The sequence below is a fragment of the Rhamphochromis longiceps genome, linkage group LG3, assembly GCF_057381845.1.
Source record: "Rhamphochromis longiceps isolate RC_006_pf linkage group LG3, R_longiceps_female_GT1.1, whole genome shotgun sequence".
NCBI classification, from domain to species: Eukaryota; Metazoa; Chordata; class Actinopteri; order Cichliformes; family Cichlidae; genus Rhamphochromis; species Rhamphochromis longiceps.
In genome coordinates, this window is record NC_140559.1 from 70,187,961 (window position 1) to 70,204,486 (window position 16,526).

General features: G+C 42.1%; 1 protein-coding gene across 1 annotated transcript; it reads left to right on the forward strand.

The window, feature by feature from the left end:
• The first annotated feature begins 6,508 nt into the window (after positions 1–6,508).
• Positions 6,509–16,287, forward strand: LOC146676601 (protein NLRC3-like). Its single transcript, XM_085402205.1, has 5 exons — positions 6,509–6,765; positions 11,983–12,059; positions 12,176–14,015; positions 14,608–14,784; positions 16,092–16,287. Exons 1-5 carry the CDS (start codon positions 6,656–6,658, stop codon positions 16,285–16,287), a joined length of 2,400 nt encoding a protein of 799 aa, XP_085258331.1. The 5' UTR covers positions 6,509–6,655.
• Positions 16,288–16,526: the final 239 nt, after the last annotated feature.

The following is a 16,526-nucleotide window of genomic DNA, read 5'->3' on the forward strand; positions in this document are numbered from 1 at the left end:
ACAAAAGTCAAGTACATCAATGTTTGTTCAGCTTTCATAAATGTAAGTTTGTAAGTACATAGTACATTTTTTGGTCCAACTTCTTTTAATACATGCAACACATTTCAGAACATTTGGGACAGAGACAACAAAAGACTGGAAATACTTCGTAAAAATCTGGTGAAACACTTTAAAGCCAGTGGGATTAAATGGGAAACATAAAATTTAATACTAGACAAAGACCGATTGAATCATGAAGCAAAGAATTAATAACTAAATCACAAGTAGAAAATGTTATGCAGATATTATTGGATAGATTTTGGTGTAGAAAAAAATGACAAGAAATGAAAAATGAAAGTTATCTGGTCTTTTTCTTTAAAGAGTAGCCTACTGCAGAGCAGCAACACTGACAAACACCATCATCACCAATACTGCAGCTAATACAATGATCCAGGAGGAAACTTGAAAAAGCAGGAAAAATGTGACACTGATCAAAATGAATACATCAATTATTGATCAAAGAGAAAATGCATACTAGCACAATGCATTGTTATTGCATCTCAGTTTCTCACCATCACTGATAATCTGACGTCTGCTGGACCTCAGGAATCGTCTCCATCACCTCTCTGTGAGGAGCAGAGAGCACTCGTGCTGCACATCCCACCTGTGTGCTGTGTTTACGTGAACCTGAGAGCACAGCTGTAGTGGTGACAGTGAATGTAGCGTTGGTGTTGGACACACTGACAGTGTTGTACTGTGAGAAGCTGAGGTGTTGTTGTGAGAGTGTTACAGTGGGAGCAGGTCGACCAGTGGCTGAACAGGAAACAACCCACTCTTCAGCAGAGTTTGACTCTCTGACATCAACAACAGGTTCATGCAGCTCTGTGAAGGATCAGGAGATATAAAATAAGGAGTATATTGTTAAAGATACATTGACTTCTAACACATGTAACGCATTAAGGTAAAATTTCTTACCATAAGGATGTGTTACACGATTTATAAACCCCAGTTTGTTAATTATTTGTTCATTATTCATAACTATATACTTAATTTTTTAAAAATTAAGTGTTTTTGGTCAAATGGAATTTCTTTTTGGGTAATTTTAGCCCCTTTTAGCCCTCTGCCAAAATGTTTTAACCTTTCTGTCTCTAACAGTAAAACATCGTTCCTTTATCTTCTGTGTCTGGTGTGTTGGTCAGGATTAGCTAGCTTGGCAAAAAGTTCACATTAAACAAAGTGTGTTACTGTGAGGTGTGTGTTCGTACTACGAGTCACAGCTCGAGTTTTCTTGCGGGTGAAGGTTTTTCACCTCGCTGTCATTCTTGCATAAAAGTGTTTGACCCCTTCAGGAAAAAAAACGAAATTTGGGATTATTTTTGGTTTTGTTCATTGTGTGTATTTGTTTCTACTTTTTACTTTTTCTTTTACTGTGTACAGCACTTTGGTCAACCTGTGTTGTTTTTAGACATGGTTATTGATTGATTGATTGATTGATTGATTGATTGATTGATTGATTGATTGATTGATTGATTGATTGATATGTCTTTGATTAAAATACAGCCTACTCCACATCCTCCAAGTTACAGAGAAGAGGAACCATCTGGGGTGAACTTGTGCACTTGGTATTGGCTGTCATGGTCCCTGTGCCTCTCCGGCTCGCTCATGTTGGCCACAGGTTTGTTTTGTTTTCTCTCCTGCTTCCCTGGGTGGAGCTCATTGTGGGCTCTCACCCTTGGCCCACGTATCTGCGGTGATTTCTACACCTGTTGCTGATCAGGCGGCGTCCCCCTTGCCTATTTAACGCTGCGGCACGGAGTATTCGGCACTGGAACGTTGAACCTCCCATGTTCGTGCTCTCAGCTCTCCTAAGACAAACTCTCTCAGTGTTGTGTGGCGTATTGATCTAATTGGACTCTTTGTGTTTAGATCTCCCCGGAACTGGTGGCGGACCCTGACCTGTGATCCCTGTGTGTGTCAACATAAGTGGAAATTGGAGCGAGAGTGGCTGTGGAGAAGCGAGTGTGCGTAAGAAGAGGAGTGGCGGAGTTTGGGCCGAGTGGAGAGCGAGTGTGGATTCCTTCCCCTGGAGCCCTGAAGCCCTGCCCCATGCACTGTATATACACATCACTGTGGTTTCCCTTCTGTGTTCATAAATTGTCAACCCTTTGCTTGCCAGAACGCTGCCTGCGTCTGAATCCATCTGTTAGCCCTGACATTGGATACCTGGAAATCAGTGAAGGGACCATTAATGCTTCAACTTGTACACAGGTTTGAGAGCAACCACCCAAAAGCTTCTGCTAATAAACACTAGTCTGTGTTTGTGATGCAAATGTTTCTGGCTGTGTTCACAAACATTTAGTAAGGTGAGTGAGGAATATTAATACTTATTATTAGATCATTAGCAGACTGTAGAACTTGACTGCACGCCAAGGTGGCAGTTCAGCCATTTGATTCATGTTGCAGCAGCTCATGAGTGAATGAACATCGTGCAATAAAAGTACTTCTAGAAGTACATTTTTGCAAAAACGGACATTGTGGAGGAATGTAGGGAAGACACGAGGGAGCCCAATATTTTACTCAAACGTTAATCGCTGCATCACACAACTGAACATTCAAAGCGCCAAAACCTAACCCTCTCACTTCCCGTTACACTGGGTACGAGTGGAGCTACCTGGTGGTATGTACTTACATTTATTTAAATTTACTTGAGTAGGATAGAGTCATGCTAATGACCTAATAATTTTATTCAGGTGTGTTGCAGCAGAGATACATTTAAAAGCTTCAGGACGCTGGCTCTCAAGGCCTGGAGTTTGACACCCCTGCTTTACACAAAGATGGGTTAAATCACAGTGCAAAGAATGAATGAATAAATGAAATATAAACAATAAATAATTATTAAATAGTCTTACACATCAATGTCATTGGTTGACTTTTGAAGTATTTGAATCCTTATTGGGTTCCCTGAGTGACAGAAGGATTAAAACACTTTAAAATCAGTACTGAAAATATGTGCAGACATTACTGGATAGATTTAGGGTTAGAATCAATAAATCACTATCATGTTAAACACTCTTAGAGTTCAAACCTTCGTAGAAACATAAGTCCAGTATCATGGAATGAAACCTAAAGGTGCATTTGAGGGTGCAAAACGTTTCGTCGGCATTGTTGTGTTTGTTTGGGAGAAAACGTACAAACACACAGTGCAGCACTTCAGAGTTACACTGCTAGCGATCGAAGATTTATGTAAATTCAACAGCTAAACGCATTCTGTACTGTACAGCAGGAGTCCCCAACCTTTGTGCACCACAGACCACTTTAATGTCAGACGATATTTTCAGGGAACGACCTTTAAGGTGTCGCGGATAAATACAACAAAAGAATAAAAAAAAGAAACTGTGGTATTTTGTAAATATAATAATAAACGTGACTTGAGCTGTGCGCCAACAACAATGACAGTGACATCCTCCTCTCTGCTTTTTAATGCTCTCTGGTCGCTATGGTAACACATAGTTCTTTCAAAATAAGACACACAACTACAACCATACATTTCACACCGGAGGATCAACTCTCGCGGAACGGTACCAAAAGACTCACGGACCGGTCCGTGGGCCTATTAGGGACCGCTCCTGTACAGGAGACACTGGATTAGATTGATTGACAATGGTCTACAGCAATCAGAACGCACAACGCGATGTACTGTAAAAAAAAAAATAAATGAATCAGCGAAACAGCAAGTGTCACTTTTGGCCACGAACAATTTAGGGGAATTTTTATGAACAAACCCAGAGTGTTAAAAAAAACCCCCACTTAAAACCATTTTTATTTCTCAGCAGCATCAATAGTAACAAAAACGCAATTTAGTTTTCGCTGTCAGAGTCGATTTAACCGAAGTTACGTGTTTCCGGTTACTGTGGAGCTCCACAGCAGCTGCAGCCAGAAGCTGTGTCTACAGGATCCTGATGGACACTCAAAGCTTTTAGAAAATGTCCTCATTAGTTGTTTGCAGCAGAATATCAACCGATGTGAACCAAAACAAAAAAGTGCTCTGCACATGTGTGTGAGACTACAAATTAAAACTTAAACTCCAGCCTGATGAGTTTCTGAGGTTCCTGACTCTGACCGTCCCTCAAACGCCTCTCTGGGCGTTTCCTTCCGTCGCTTTTACTTTCGCTTTCGTGAATGTTGTGGCGCAGTTGATCGTCTCGAAGTTAAGGTAACGTTAGCAGTCTGTACTGTTTTCCTGGCTGACATCAGCTGTGTGCAGCTTAGTTTCAGCATAAATCTGCTTCGTTTTATGTGAGATCAGAGTCTGGGAACGAGACAGAAACAGTTGATGATCAGCAGCTGAACTCGATGTTACTGTGGATCCACTGACTGATGTCTGTAGGCAGCTTCTCCTGCCTCCGTCAGTCTGTGGCTGTATGGGCTCAAATTGTGGTCATAAATATTTTGTACTTGTAAATCAGGATTTGTAGGTGGAAAAAAGATTTGTGTGTGGACTTAGCCAAGCAATACGTGTGAAACTCTGCACTCAAGTTTCAAGTTACAAGTACGACCCTATTTTTCTGCCTTTCATTTGATTGGCCAATGTCATGTCAATCACAAATTTAACAATCCAATCAGAGAACAGGTGGGTTTGTTCAGGGTTCAGGGCCCTGTTTCAGGAAGCCGGTTTAGTGCAAACTCTGAGTAAGTATACCCTGAGTTAACGAAAACTCTGGGTTTTCGGTTTCACAAAGCGAGTTTAGATTAATCCTGAGTGAGTTACTATGACGACACACTCCGTGAAGCTAACCTGCTCCCTAGCAGGTTTACTTCAACTAACCCTGACGTTCTCCGCCTCTGTGTTGGAAACCTGACTGTAGGAAGTGTCAGAAATGGCGTGCCCCTTCCTTGAAGAGCCAGTAGATGTTGAAGCCCAAATTCTCCGCAGAGCTCTCCGCCGGGAGAGAGTGATTAGAGCGCGTTTGGACATTTTATCATTTCCTGATGATTTCCTGTGTGAACGTCACCATTTTTCAGCACAATCTATAATTTATTTGAATAACATCCTCAGGCCTAATATTGCTCATGTGACACATCGCGGACATCCTCTCAGTTCTGTACATATTATTTGTATTGCACTTCGGTTTCTTGCAAACGGGAGCTTTCTGTATAATATTGGTGACGCTGAGCACGTTTCCAAGGCTACCGTCTGTCGGGCAGTCAGGAATGTTACAGTTGCACTGAAACGTCTCCTGTACTCGTCTGTGGTGTTCCCCGGTCATAGACCCACAAGATTTATCAAAGAGGGATTCCACAAAATTGCAGGTAGCAGGATGAACAAAACTTAATTCATGATGTGGTGATACTTGAACTACTTAAATTTTACATTTATTCTCACGGTTCCCAGGCATGATTGGCTGTATAGATGGCACTCACATTCCAATCATTGCTCCTTCAGTAAATGAAGGAGACTATGTGAACAGGAAGTCTTTCCACAGCATTAATGTGCAGGTACATAGTTCCCTGTAGCATTTCAAACTAACAAATTATTTCATTATAGTAATGGATGCTAATTTGTGTTCTCTGCACTGTGAAGATCATATGTGATGCTGCCAACATTATCACAAATGTGGAAGCCAAGTGGCCAGGCTCTGTGAGCGGTGGTGGTGGAGGACCCCCACCTGTTTTTCGGGCCTCCGCTTTTTTTTCTAGTGGCCATAACGGGTCACATTTGAGCATACAGAGTAAGCAAATATGTACTTGTAATGTGCTCAGATAATTTCAATAAGTGCTTACAGAAAGAAAATTAATGTAGCCTCTAACTGCAATTGATTTACATGGGACAAACAGACCAAGCACTATGGCTCATAATACAATTATACCTTACCTGTTTGGACTATATTTTATATTTCATTTTTACTTGCTGCCAGGAACGTTTGGGGCCTGTTGGGTTGCACCTGCGCTCACATCACAAAATAAAATGTATAAAATAAAAAATGAAATATAATAAATAACATGTTAAATGGGTGGAAATCCCTAGATCAATGTTTATATTAACACTCACGCATTGACTCTGTCGGCTATGTTTTGCCATGCATGCTCCCTTTATTTTGCAGCTGTGGCTGTGTTACTTTTTTTCTGCAAAATTTGCATGTTATCGGCATATGCTGCCATCAGAATTTCGGCCTCAAGCGCTGTAAAATACATTGACCGCGCCTTCTTTCCCTCCGTCTCCATGGTGACTCGCTTAATCTGTGCTCCACTAATCAGGGCTTTATGTATCCTCGTGCGCGCGCTTAACTTGGGGTTAAAGCAACTCCGCGTTGATTGAACTACTTGTTATCAGCCTTTCTGAAACCGAATATTCCGAGTTGGACAGTTCGGGGTTACTCAACCCTGAGTATCGTTTTTCACTCTGAGTTTTCTAAACCGGCTTCCTGAAATAGGGCCCAGGTTAGGTTTAGGCTGTTATTGTGCTTCAGGCTGAAATATGAGGAGTAAGGAGTGGGGCTGGTTAGCCCTCATGACCCTCACCATAACACATACGTCACAGGACAGTGTTTACCACAGAAACTCCATGAAATGATCAATGAGAACGTTAGAAACCCGTCAGTGTGATGCTTCCAGTACAACAGCACCTCTGAGTGTGTGTGTTTGCCTCTCAGACTAACTCCACCCTGACATCAAGAAGATGGAGGAAGAGGATGGAGCAGGATCTGCAGCATCCAGCTGTGTGTCTGTGAGGAGTGACTGGTCCAAAGGAAACCCTCCAGACTTCAGTAATGAACCTGCAGCAACAATGTAAGAGAGCTGCTGACTCATTTATTCAGTGTAAATAATGATTTTTGATGCAATGGGAGAAGAAAAATGACAAAAACAGTTTTAAAAATAAGGATTAAAATATTACAAACTATGTTTTTGAGTTTCCTGATGTAGTACAAAAATATATGAACATAACTGTATATAGGACAGATATTTTACGGTTCTTTTAGGCAGCACCAAAAAACAAAAAGACTATTTTAAGCTGTCTGAGGTAGTGAGTCAACATGTCACACTGGGTCAAAGGTCAGGGAGTAAAAGTGTGTTTTAAAGAGCAACATGTCAAAGGGTATTATTGAAAACTTTAACAAAAGACTGTTATGTGACAAAGAGTAAGTACATTATTTTTATGAGTTTCAGATTGTTCATCATGTCTTTAATTTAACATTTCCATTTTTTCCTTCCTGTCTCATGAAGCTGTTACATTTATTGTGTGGAGATCAGGGAGATATGTTACTGTTACTGTCATAACCATTATCATTACCATTGCATTAATCATCATTTCATCAAAGCATTTATTGATGCTGTTGGTATTACGTTAAAACTTGTTTTACAGGTGTTATCATAATCCCATATTAACCTTTATTCCAGGTGCAGTTATAACTATTTTTATACACATCTTGCAGTTTGTGCTTTTAAAGAGTTTAAGCTCAGTCTGATAATTGATGGTCAGAAGCTTCGTCTGGCGCGATGTCGCGATGCCGATCTATTGTGCAAAGTGACTTAGAGGTATGGAAGGATTGCCTACACGCTTACAAAACACACATGATACAAGTATTCATTATTATCTTTTATTCGTTTATATCCTTTTTATTGAGCTTTGAGTAGTGGCATTTGATTAAAGCATTTATTCAATATATTACACATATAGTTTCAGTTAAATTGTTACACATATGAGAGTGGCCTCTGTCTGGGTGTGAGCTTTAGTAGGCGAGAGGTGAGACAGAGTGCAATTGAGGTCGAGACATCCACACACACACACACCGTAGGTAGACTTATATTCTAGGTTAGAGTTCAGACATATTTTGCTTGTAACTGCATTTTGTGCCTGCATAAGTGATAGTTTGCTGCAGGACGTGCGTCTGATGTTCCAGGGATAAGTGAAAGCAAGACGAGCTACAGGAAGCACCTGGCGTGGAGACGATGTTCTTTTCAAACTGTGTCAAAAGTTGTCAACAGAACATTTGTGTTTTTAACTCATGCAAGTATCTGTTCTGACGCAAGAGGGGGCATAATAATACCCTGATGTTATAAAAGCAACTGCTTGTGTGCTTTTGGGCGGAGATCGACGCTGATTGTGTAACGGTGTTCATCTCCCTACGCATGTGTTCATTAAAATCATCGTTTGACCTAATTCTTCTGGACCTTCGTTGTTTTGTTCTCATCCTCAATAATACGCGACAATTGTTTTTCTTTTAGGATCAATAAGAGGCCAGAATCTCCTGGACCTGAACCCAGCTGTGTTTCCTTAAAGAGCAACGAGTCAAAGGATATCAGTATAAACTTTAAAGGCTGTTCTTCTGCTGCTGAGAGGTAATGTGTGTCTAGATGTTGTTCCTGACTCTGTATTTCTGAATAAATCCTCATGTTTAATATCAGCTCAGCTCTTTTTCACACACATTTCTATGTTGGTATGTGAAGCGGTGTGTGTTGGAGTGTTTCCACAAACACAGCAGTCAGAGTGGAAAGAGTGGATGTTGTAGGAGGTGTTTGTGTAGTGAAGAGGCTGAGTGTCTGTAGGACTCCAGCTGCTCCAGCAGGTGTCTCCTTTGTGCTTTGCTTCAAACACAGTGTAGGGAGGAGCTTCCACTCAGGTGTTTCAGGTGTTGCTGGATGGAGGAGGACAAATAGTTTTTCCCTTCAGTGACACTTCAGCAGCTCAATGTTCTGGGAGATGTTTGTCTTTATGAAGGTTTATGGATTCTTGTTCTTACTTTGGTTAAACTGAGCAATACATTTTCCATCTAACATTTAAAGTAAATTTCCAGGTGAATAAAAGATCTGCAGCTGCAGCCTCTGTGATGTTTCACAGTCTGAAAGTAACAAATTCAACCAGAGTTCAAACAAAGGCTTAATATACGTGTGTGTTTGATATAATGCCAACAAGTACAAACAGGTGTTCTTACAGGTCTTAATCACAGAGCTCTGATAAGTCTGGTGACTTTCACACTCAGCAGTTTTGCTGCCTTTTATTTTATATTGGCCTTTTTAAAGCCCTTCAAAGTCTCCCACATTCATACAGAGCTTTTAACACCAAACTCCTTTACAGTCCTTCTCCTCTCACACACGATCACACGACTGATTTGTCTGCAGCAGCTGTGTTACTGCTAGTATTTTATTATGTGTGTAATCTCCTCATATTGTTCCTGTGGTTTAGTTTGACTTCCTTCTGCAAACTCAGCTGCTCTGTTGCTGATACACGTCTCCATGAATATGATTGATCAGATGCTGCCAACACCATGTGTTTCATGTGAGCGCTCAGCTGAAACCCTGGGTTGACTTATCGAGTTAATAACAAGCTTCACGTGACTGTGAATGCTAAAGTGAATCCAGATAAAGGAAAGAGACCCTGCTAATGTTGGACTCACTTCTTAGTGTAGATCCCAGGAGGAAGTTCAACATAGCCATTCTTTGTGCTAGCTCGACCAAACCTGAGACCACAGTGCAGGATAATGATCATCATCTGTCTCTGTCAAGGACATTTAAAATCCACAAATAACAAACATAATTATATTTGATCATTAAAAATATGTTTTCACTTAAAAAAGCATGAGCACACTGGTGGATTACAGAAACATGAAAACTCGTTAACAGTAAAGTTAATTTAGGCGTAAGATTTTATCATTGATTTTAAAGTCTCTGCTGCAGAGAGGTGAGCTGTTAGTAACAAGAACTCTCTGATTTAAATGATTTTTGATGTTTCCTGGTTTCTAAAATGCATCTCTGTAGCAGAGCAGTGTCTCCAAGGACACACAGGCTCAGCTGTAACTGTCAGTTTATCTGGTTTAAGACACATTTGGACTCAATTGGCTGTTTTTAACTATGTATTTTAATCAGAGGTGTAAATCTAGAACTCACACATCTGGATCCTAAACTATGATAGAAACAGCTGCTAGCAGTGGGTAGTTTGACTTTGATACGCTGCTCTACAAAGCAAACAAAGGTTTGTGCAGCTCCTCTTCAGAAAAGTGTTCAGAGAGCAGCTGCTGTATTAGACAAAGGCTCGTCGTGTGAGCCCAGATGTGTGTAACAGCTGGATGAAGGAGAACCATCACAGGCACGTCTCCATCCCGCCTTTATTAATGAACTTCCTGTTGCTTGCAGATGACAGGAACACAAAGTGTTTGTGCCACGTGATGCTGCAGGATTTGTTAACGTGTCCATGATGGTAACATCTCCTCGTCTAACTGCAAACACATGAGCGCTCCTAACGGCAGCTATCACAGCCACACAGGCAGACTGTGTCTCACTGTTGCATTCAGGGACATTTGTTTTCCTGTAAAAAGCTGAACTCTAATCTAAGAGGACTGTTACTGACAGGAAACAGCTGCATTATCTGCAGTCTGTGTGACCACAGCTGCTTCAATCACTTTATCAGAGAATTGATCATTGAATAAAACATGTTTGTGTCTGCAGAGGTCAGAGGTCACAGTCTGCAGGATCCAGCTGTCCGTCGGTGAGGAGTGACTGGTCCAAAGGTCACCCTCCAGACTTCAGTGCTGAACCAACGAGGTCAGAGACCTGTGATGACTCCTTTACATGTTTGTGTTTTCCTGGATAAATATGACCAAAGATTCATTAAAAAGATAAAAATCTTAGACTTTGTCCTGTAGCGCTGTGTGGTAGGCAGGATTGGACCCAAACACAACAGGATGAAGTCAAAGAGGCAGCTTTATTTCAGCTGTGAACATGCAAACAGCAGAAATAAGAAAACATAACTGTAGGTTAGGTTAGGTAAGGAAAACACGTCTCTGCCTAGTCTTGAAAATCTAATCTTATCATCCATTGTTCTTCTAGGGCCTCTTCTTCTTGTGGCCTCAGCTAACTGCTAATATTTAAATGGCTAACATTAACATGTGTGCCAGCCAGGTTCACATTTATGATGAACTATGATTAATTAACTGATGTTGAAACTGGAGCTTTACTGACCTCTGAAATTCCTCCTAAAGTGTTATTCAGTGTTGTGACAGTCAGCTGCTTCAGCTGCTGCTGGGATGGGCTGTGGCAAAGAGAACAGAGAAAATCCAAATCAGAGTTTTTCTCTGAATTAAAAGGAAACAACAATATATTCTACATGGTGAAACTGATGGTTTCTGGTGTTTGGGTCTGTTTTTCTGTATTTATGCAGATAAAGTGTAAACTCAGATGAATTATACCATCAAATGTTAAAGGAAAATATGAGGATGAGTGTCTGTGAGCTGAGAAGGACGTGAAGCGAGCAGTTTATCCCAGAGCTGAAGCTGCTCTGTGTGCAGAGATGAGCTCAGATTCCTGCTGTGATTGATCAACAGTCACAGAAATGTAGACTTGTAGTTATTACTGCAGTATGGTCACAGCAGATACTGATAAACATGTATTATGAGGATGATGATGATCAAGTTTCTCACTCTCTCCTTTAAATCTCAGTTTTTTCTTCTTCACAGTTTATCTGTTAATTTATTAATGAATAACACTGAAAGAGTTTCTGTTATATTTCCCCTTGAACATCAGCTTATTAGGGCGGCATTAGGAAATAGCCCCCCTCCAAAGAATGAATAAATGAATGATGATAATAATAAAATGATTCAAAAGCAGAGCTCAGAGTGGTAGAATGGTCAAACATGGATCCACGGGTGGTTCAACTGCATTTGGTGACGTGACTAAAGCAAATCTTTCAAATAATCCCACCATCAACGGGATGTTGTCTCCTTTACTACGGTTACTTTACTTGGTCACCGTGTGAATTTCTTTGAAATGAACCAAATTCTTTTATTTGTTGGTTGTTGCATATTTAACCTCTACAGTCAGGAAAGGAGGAGATGAGGCCTCAACAATGTTGGGTTGTAGCTGTGGTTCAGGTTAGAGTGAGTGTCCATGGAATAAATGTAAGTCAGTGAACTGGAAACATGACTGTGTTCAAACTTTGTTTCCTTTTTATAATGAGTCTAATCAAAGGTGCACAGAAGTATCTCCACTGTGACTTTTCTGTGTCACCATCAGAGCTTCTGCACAGTGTGGAGAAAGATCCAGAAGCAGAGCTGGACTGCAGACAGCCAGTCAGAGCAGCTGTGTACAAAGTAAGACTGAACATCTGTCTGCTGATGGACTCATTTCTGAAAACTGGACTTCTTGTGTTGTTCAGACATTGAAGAGTTTTCTTTCTCTTTAGTCTCATTGTTTTTCTTTCTTTCAGCAGATGTTGGTCTGCAGGAGGTTTTAGATGAACATAAGATCAGTCTGAGGAGGAGATGTGAACGTGTGACTGAAGGAAGTGATGAAACAGGAAGTAGAACCCTCCTCAACACCATCTACACTGAGCTCTACATCACAGAGGGACAGAGTGAAGAGGTTCATACCCAACATGAGGTGAGGCAGCTGGAGACAGCTTCCAAGATGGACGCCCTCCATGACGCTCCAATCAGGTGCCAGGACATCTTTAAAGCCTTACCTGACCAACAGAGACCCATCAGAGTGGTTCTGACCAACGGCGTGGCTGGTGTTGGAAAAACCTTCTCAGTGCAGAAGTTCACTCTGGACTGGGCAGAGGGCTTGGAGAACCAACATGTCAGTGTGGTGGTTCTGCTTTCATTCAGGGAGCTGAACCTGATCAGAGATGAGCAGTACAGTCTTCTGGAGCTGCTCCATGTTTTCCATCCAACATTACAGAAGGTCACAGCAGAGAAGCTGGCTGTCTCTCAGCTTTTGTTCATCTTTGACGGCCTGGATGAAAGCAGACTTTCATTGGATTTCACCAACAGGAAGCTGCTGTCTGATGTCACACAGAAGTCATCAGTCAGCCAGCTGCTGACAAACCTCATCCAGGGGAATCTGCTTCCCTCGGCTCTCGTCTGGATAACTTCCCGACCCGCAGCGGCCAATCAGATCCCTCCTACATGTGTTGACAGGCTAACAGAAGTACGAGGCTTCACTGACGCCCAGAAGGAGGAGTACTTCAGGAGGAGATTCAGTGATGAAGAGCTGTCCAGCAGAATCATCTCCCACATGAAGACATCCAGGAGCCTCCACATCATGTGTAGTATCCCAGTCTTCTGCTGGATCACTGCTACAGTTCTGGAGCACATGTTGACTACAGAGCAGAGAGGAGAACTGCCCAAGACCCTGACTGACATGTACTCACACTTCCTGCTGGTTCAGACAAAGAGGAAGAAGAACAAGTACCATGAGGGACATGAGACGAGTCCACAGGAGCTGACGGAGGCTGACAGGGAAGTTCTTCTGAAGCTGGGGAGGCTGGCATTTGAACATCTGGAGAAAGGAAACATCATGTTCTACCAAGAAGACCTGGAGCAGTGTGGTCTGGATGTGACAGAGGCCTCGGTGTACTCAGGAGTTTGTACAGAGATCTTCAAAAGAGAGTGTGTGATCTTCCAGAAACCAGTCTACTGCTTTGTTCATCTGAGCATTCAGGAGTTTCTGGCTGCAGTCTACATGTTCCACTGTCACATCAACAGGAAGACAGAGGTGGTAGAAGGTTTTCTAGGGAATTTCCGAGAAGAATACAAAAACAGATCTTTTTTTAAGAACATGTTCAAGTCTTATAGCTTCCCATCAATGGATGTCTTTTTGACTAAAGGCATGTATAAATCCCTCCAGAGTAAAAATGGCCACCTGGACCTGTTTGTTCGCTTCCTTCATGGCCTCTGTCTGGAGTCCAACCAGAGACTCTTAGTAGGTCTGCTGGGTCAGACAGAGATCAGTCCAGGAACCATCCAGAGAGTCATCAACAACCTGAAGGAGATGAACAGTGATGAAATCTCTCCTGACAGAAGCATCAACATCTTCCACTGTCTGATGGAGATGAACCACCTCTCATTATTTCAGGAGATCCAAGAGTTCCTGAAGTCAGAGAACAGATCAGAGAAGGAACTCTCTGAGATCCAGTGCTCAGCTCTGGCCTTCATGCTGCAGATGTCAGAGGAGGTTCTGGATGAGTTTGACCTGCTGAAGTACAACACATCAAAGCGGGGACGACAGAGACTGATTCCAGCTGTGAGGACCTGCAGAAAGGCTGGGTGAGTCCAGATGTGATCATTAACATCATTGATCAGTGTAGGTTAGTAGTTTAATGTTGAAAATAAAATCAGATTGTAACCACAAAGTGTTTGTGTCCGTACGCTGCAACCTTCCACACCATTCCTTTATTGTACAGACTCAGCAGCAGCTCCATGGATCCCAAATCCAAGAGTGGAGAACAGATTTGAAGTGTGTCACATCCATGCAGTCACAGCTGTTTCCACCATGTTTCCACTGATATTAATCCTGTTCAATGACACGTTTCATATCAGTGAATATGTTCTTTAGGACGTCCACTGACATGTTTAAGTGTCCTGCTGGAAATCACTCAAATCATCCATGAAATCCATGAAAAAGTCAAAAGCAGATTAAAGCCAAACAAAGATTCTCATTAAAAGTCTGCAGGTCTGAGAGAGACTCAATCGTTGTGTCATGTCAAACACAGTAAGAGGAGCTGAAGCACAGATGTGAAGAGCAGATTCATCAGATTATGACCTCACTCTGTTTTGTCTTCATATACATTCAGTCTCTGTTTATAATGCAGATTTTCTGCTTTTATAATAACACATTTTATATTTTCTATCATCACAGACTGACTCAGTGTCGACTCTCAGAGTCTCACTGTGAAGTTGTGGCCTCAGCTCTGAAGTCCAACCCCTCCCATCTGACAGAGCTGGACATGAGTGGAAATAAAGACCTCCAGGATTCAGGTGTGAAGCTTCTGTGTGCTGGACTGGAGAGTCCAAACTGTCGACTGGAGACTCTGAGGTGAGTTCACTGACTGCGGCTGTTGTAGTTGTTTTTCTATATTTCAGGTCTTTGATGGATGTTTGAAACTTTCTTCAGTTCCTAAATGTTCAGGATGTGTCTGAAGACAAATGTGAAGAAGTTTGAGTGCTTTCAGAAATGTTGTCTTTCCAAACGACTGAACAACAGTTTTTCCTTTTGGCTCCAAACAGAAGTGACAGACTTGAGCAGGGTTCATTTAAAGGCTGACAGAAGTGGAGTGGTGACGGGGAGATGTTTGACAGGACAGTGTTTCAGCCTCCACAGGTTCATGTTGTGCTCCATCAGTCAGTGAAGATGAAGTCAGTGCTGATGAGGCTGTAGAGTGTGTGAGGGATGTGAATGAGGATGATGAAGATCTGATGATAGCAGATAAAAACAGGCTGCAGAGACTTTGAGCCATACAGGGCACACAGTGTGTGTACAGAACAGCTGAAATCATTATGGAGGCCTCACTGGGATATGGAAGCATCACAGTACAGCTTCAGTGAAGCTTTAAAGTCTCTGATATGAGATGAGAAATGAAGCAGCCAGAGCTTTTTCATGAGTGGAAATCCACTGTGACTGTGAGCTGCTGCTACAGCCTCCAGATTAGCCAGCAGCTCATCCTGCTCAACATTTCCTCACCAACTTTAATGGAAGTGTGATGTTTTCAGCTGGAGTGATGGTCAGGGTGGCCTCCCTCTCCTCTTCTTCTCCTCTTCCTCTTTCATTTGTAAAGCCACTTCTGCTGCTTTCATTCATTTGGAAGTCCTGTAGCTGAGTTTGGGAGAGACTAACAGCCTCGGCAGCAGAGGGGAGAAAGGCTGTAACACCACCACTTTACTCTGTTCTACCTGTCACATCATTTTATCAGGAAACAAATGTGCTCATGTTTTTACTATGTTTGTCTTGAAGATGTAAGAAGATCACATGGTGCTTTTTATTATTGTGTTGGTTTGTTTGCTGTCTCTTGGATGGAGCCCAGCTGTGCGTGGCCCCTGGGCCTGTGGTCAGAGTGTGTGCTGGATAATCCGGCCCAGGATGAGGCCAAACTGACATGGGATGAAATGTCTGTCACATAATTGAGCTTTGTGAGAAATGTACGACTTTAATGTGAAACATTCAGAGTTTTTTCTCTTGTTGTGTTTGTTTGAAGCTGCTTCCTGTTGGCTTCAGCTGTTTGGAGTTTCCATTTTCTAAACTTCTACATTCTGAACCTTCTTCAGCTCTGAACAGATGATGAAACACTGAATGATTTCAAGCTCACACTTTGTCTAATAAACTTACATCTTTCATTCTTTATACAGATTGAGGGACTGTGGTTTGTCAGAGATCAGCTGTGATTATCTGGCAGCAGCACTGAAGTCCAACCCCTCCCATCTGAGAGAGCTGGACCTGAGCTACAACAACAAGCTGCAGGATTCAGGAGTGAAGCATCTGTGTGGTTTCCTGGAGAGTCCAGGATGTGGACTTGAAACTCTGGGGTCAGTCAGCATGTTTTAGTTGTGCTGAGATGAATATGATGTGAAAGTTGTGCTGACACTAAACTGCAGACATCAGGCTGATATTATACTGATCCACACTGAGGATCTTCATGGTAAAGTCTGTTTTCTTCTTCTCTGGTTTAGTCCATTGACTGCAGCAGAACAATGTTCACATTTCAAACAGTGAGACTCAACGTATGGCCCGCGGCCCACACGCGGCCTGCCCACCTTTCCTGATTCAGAGAGAGGGGACCCTGA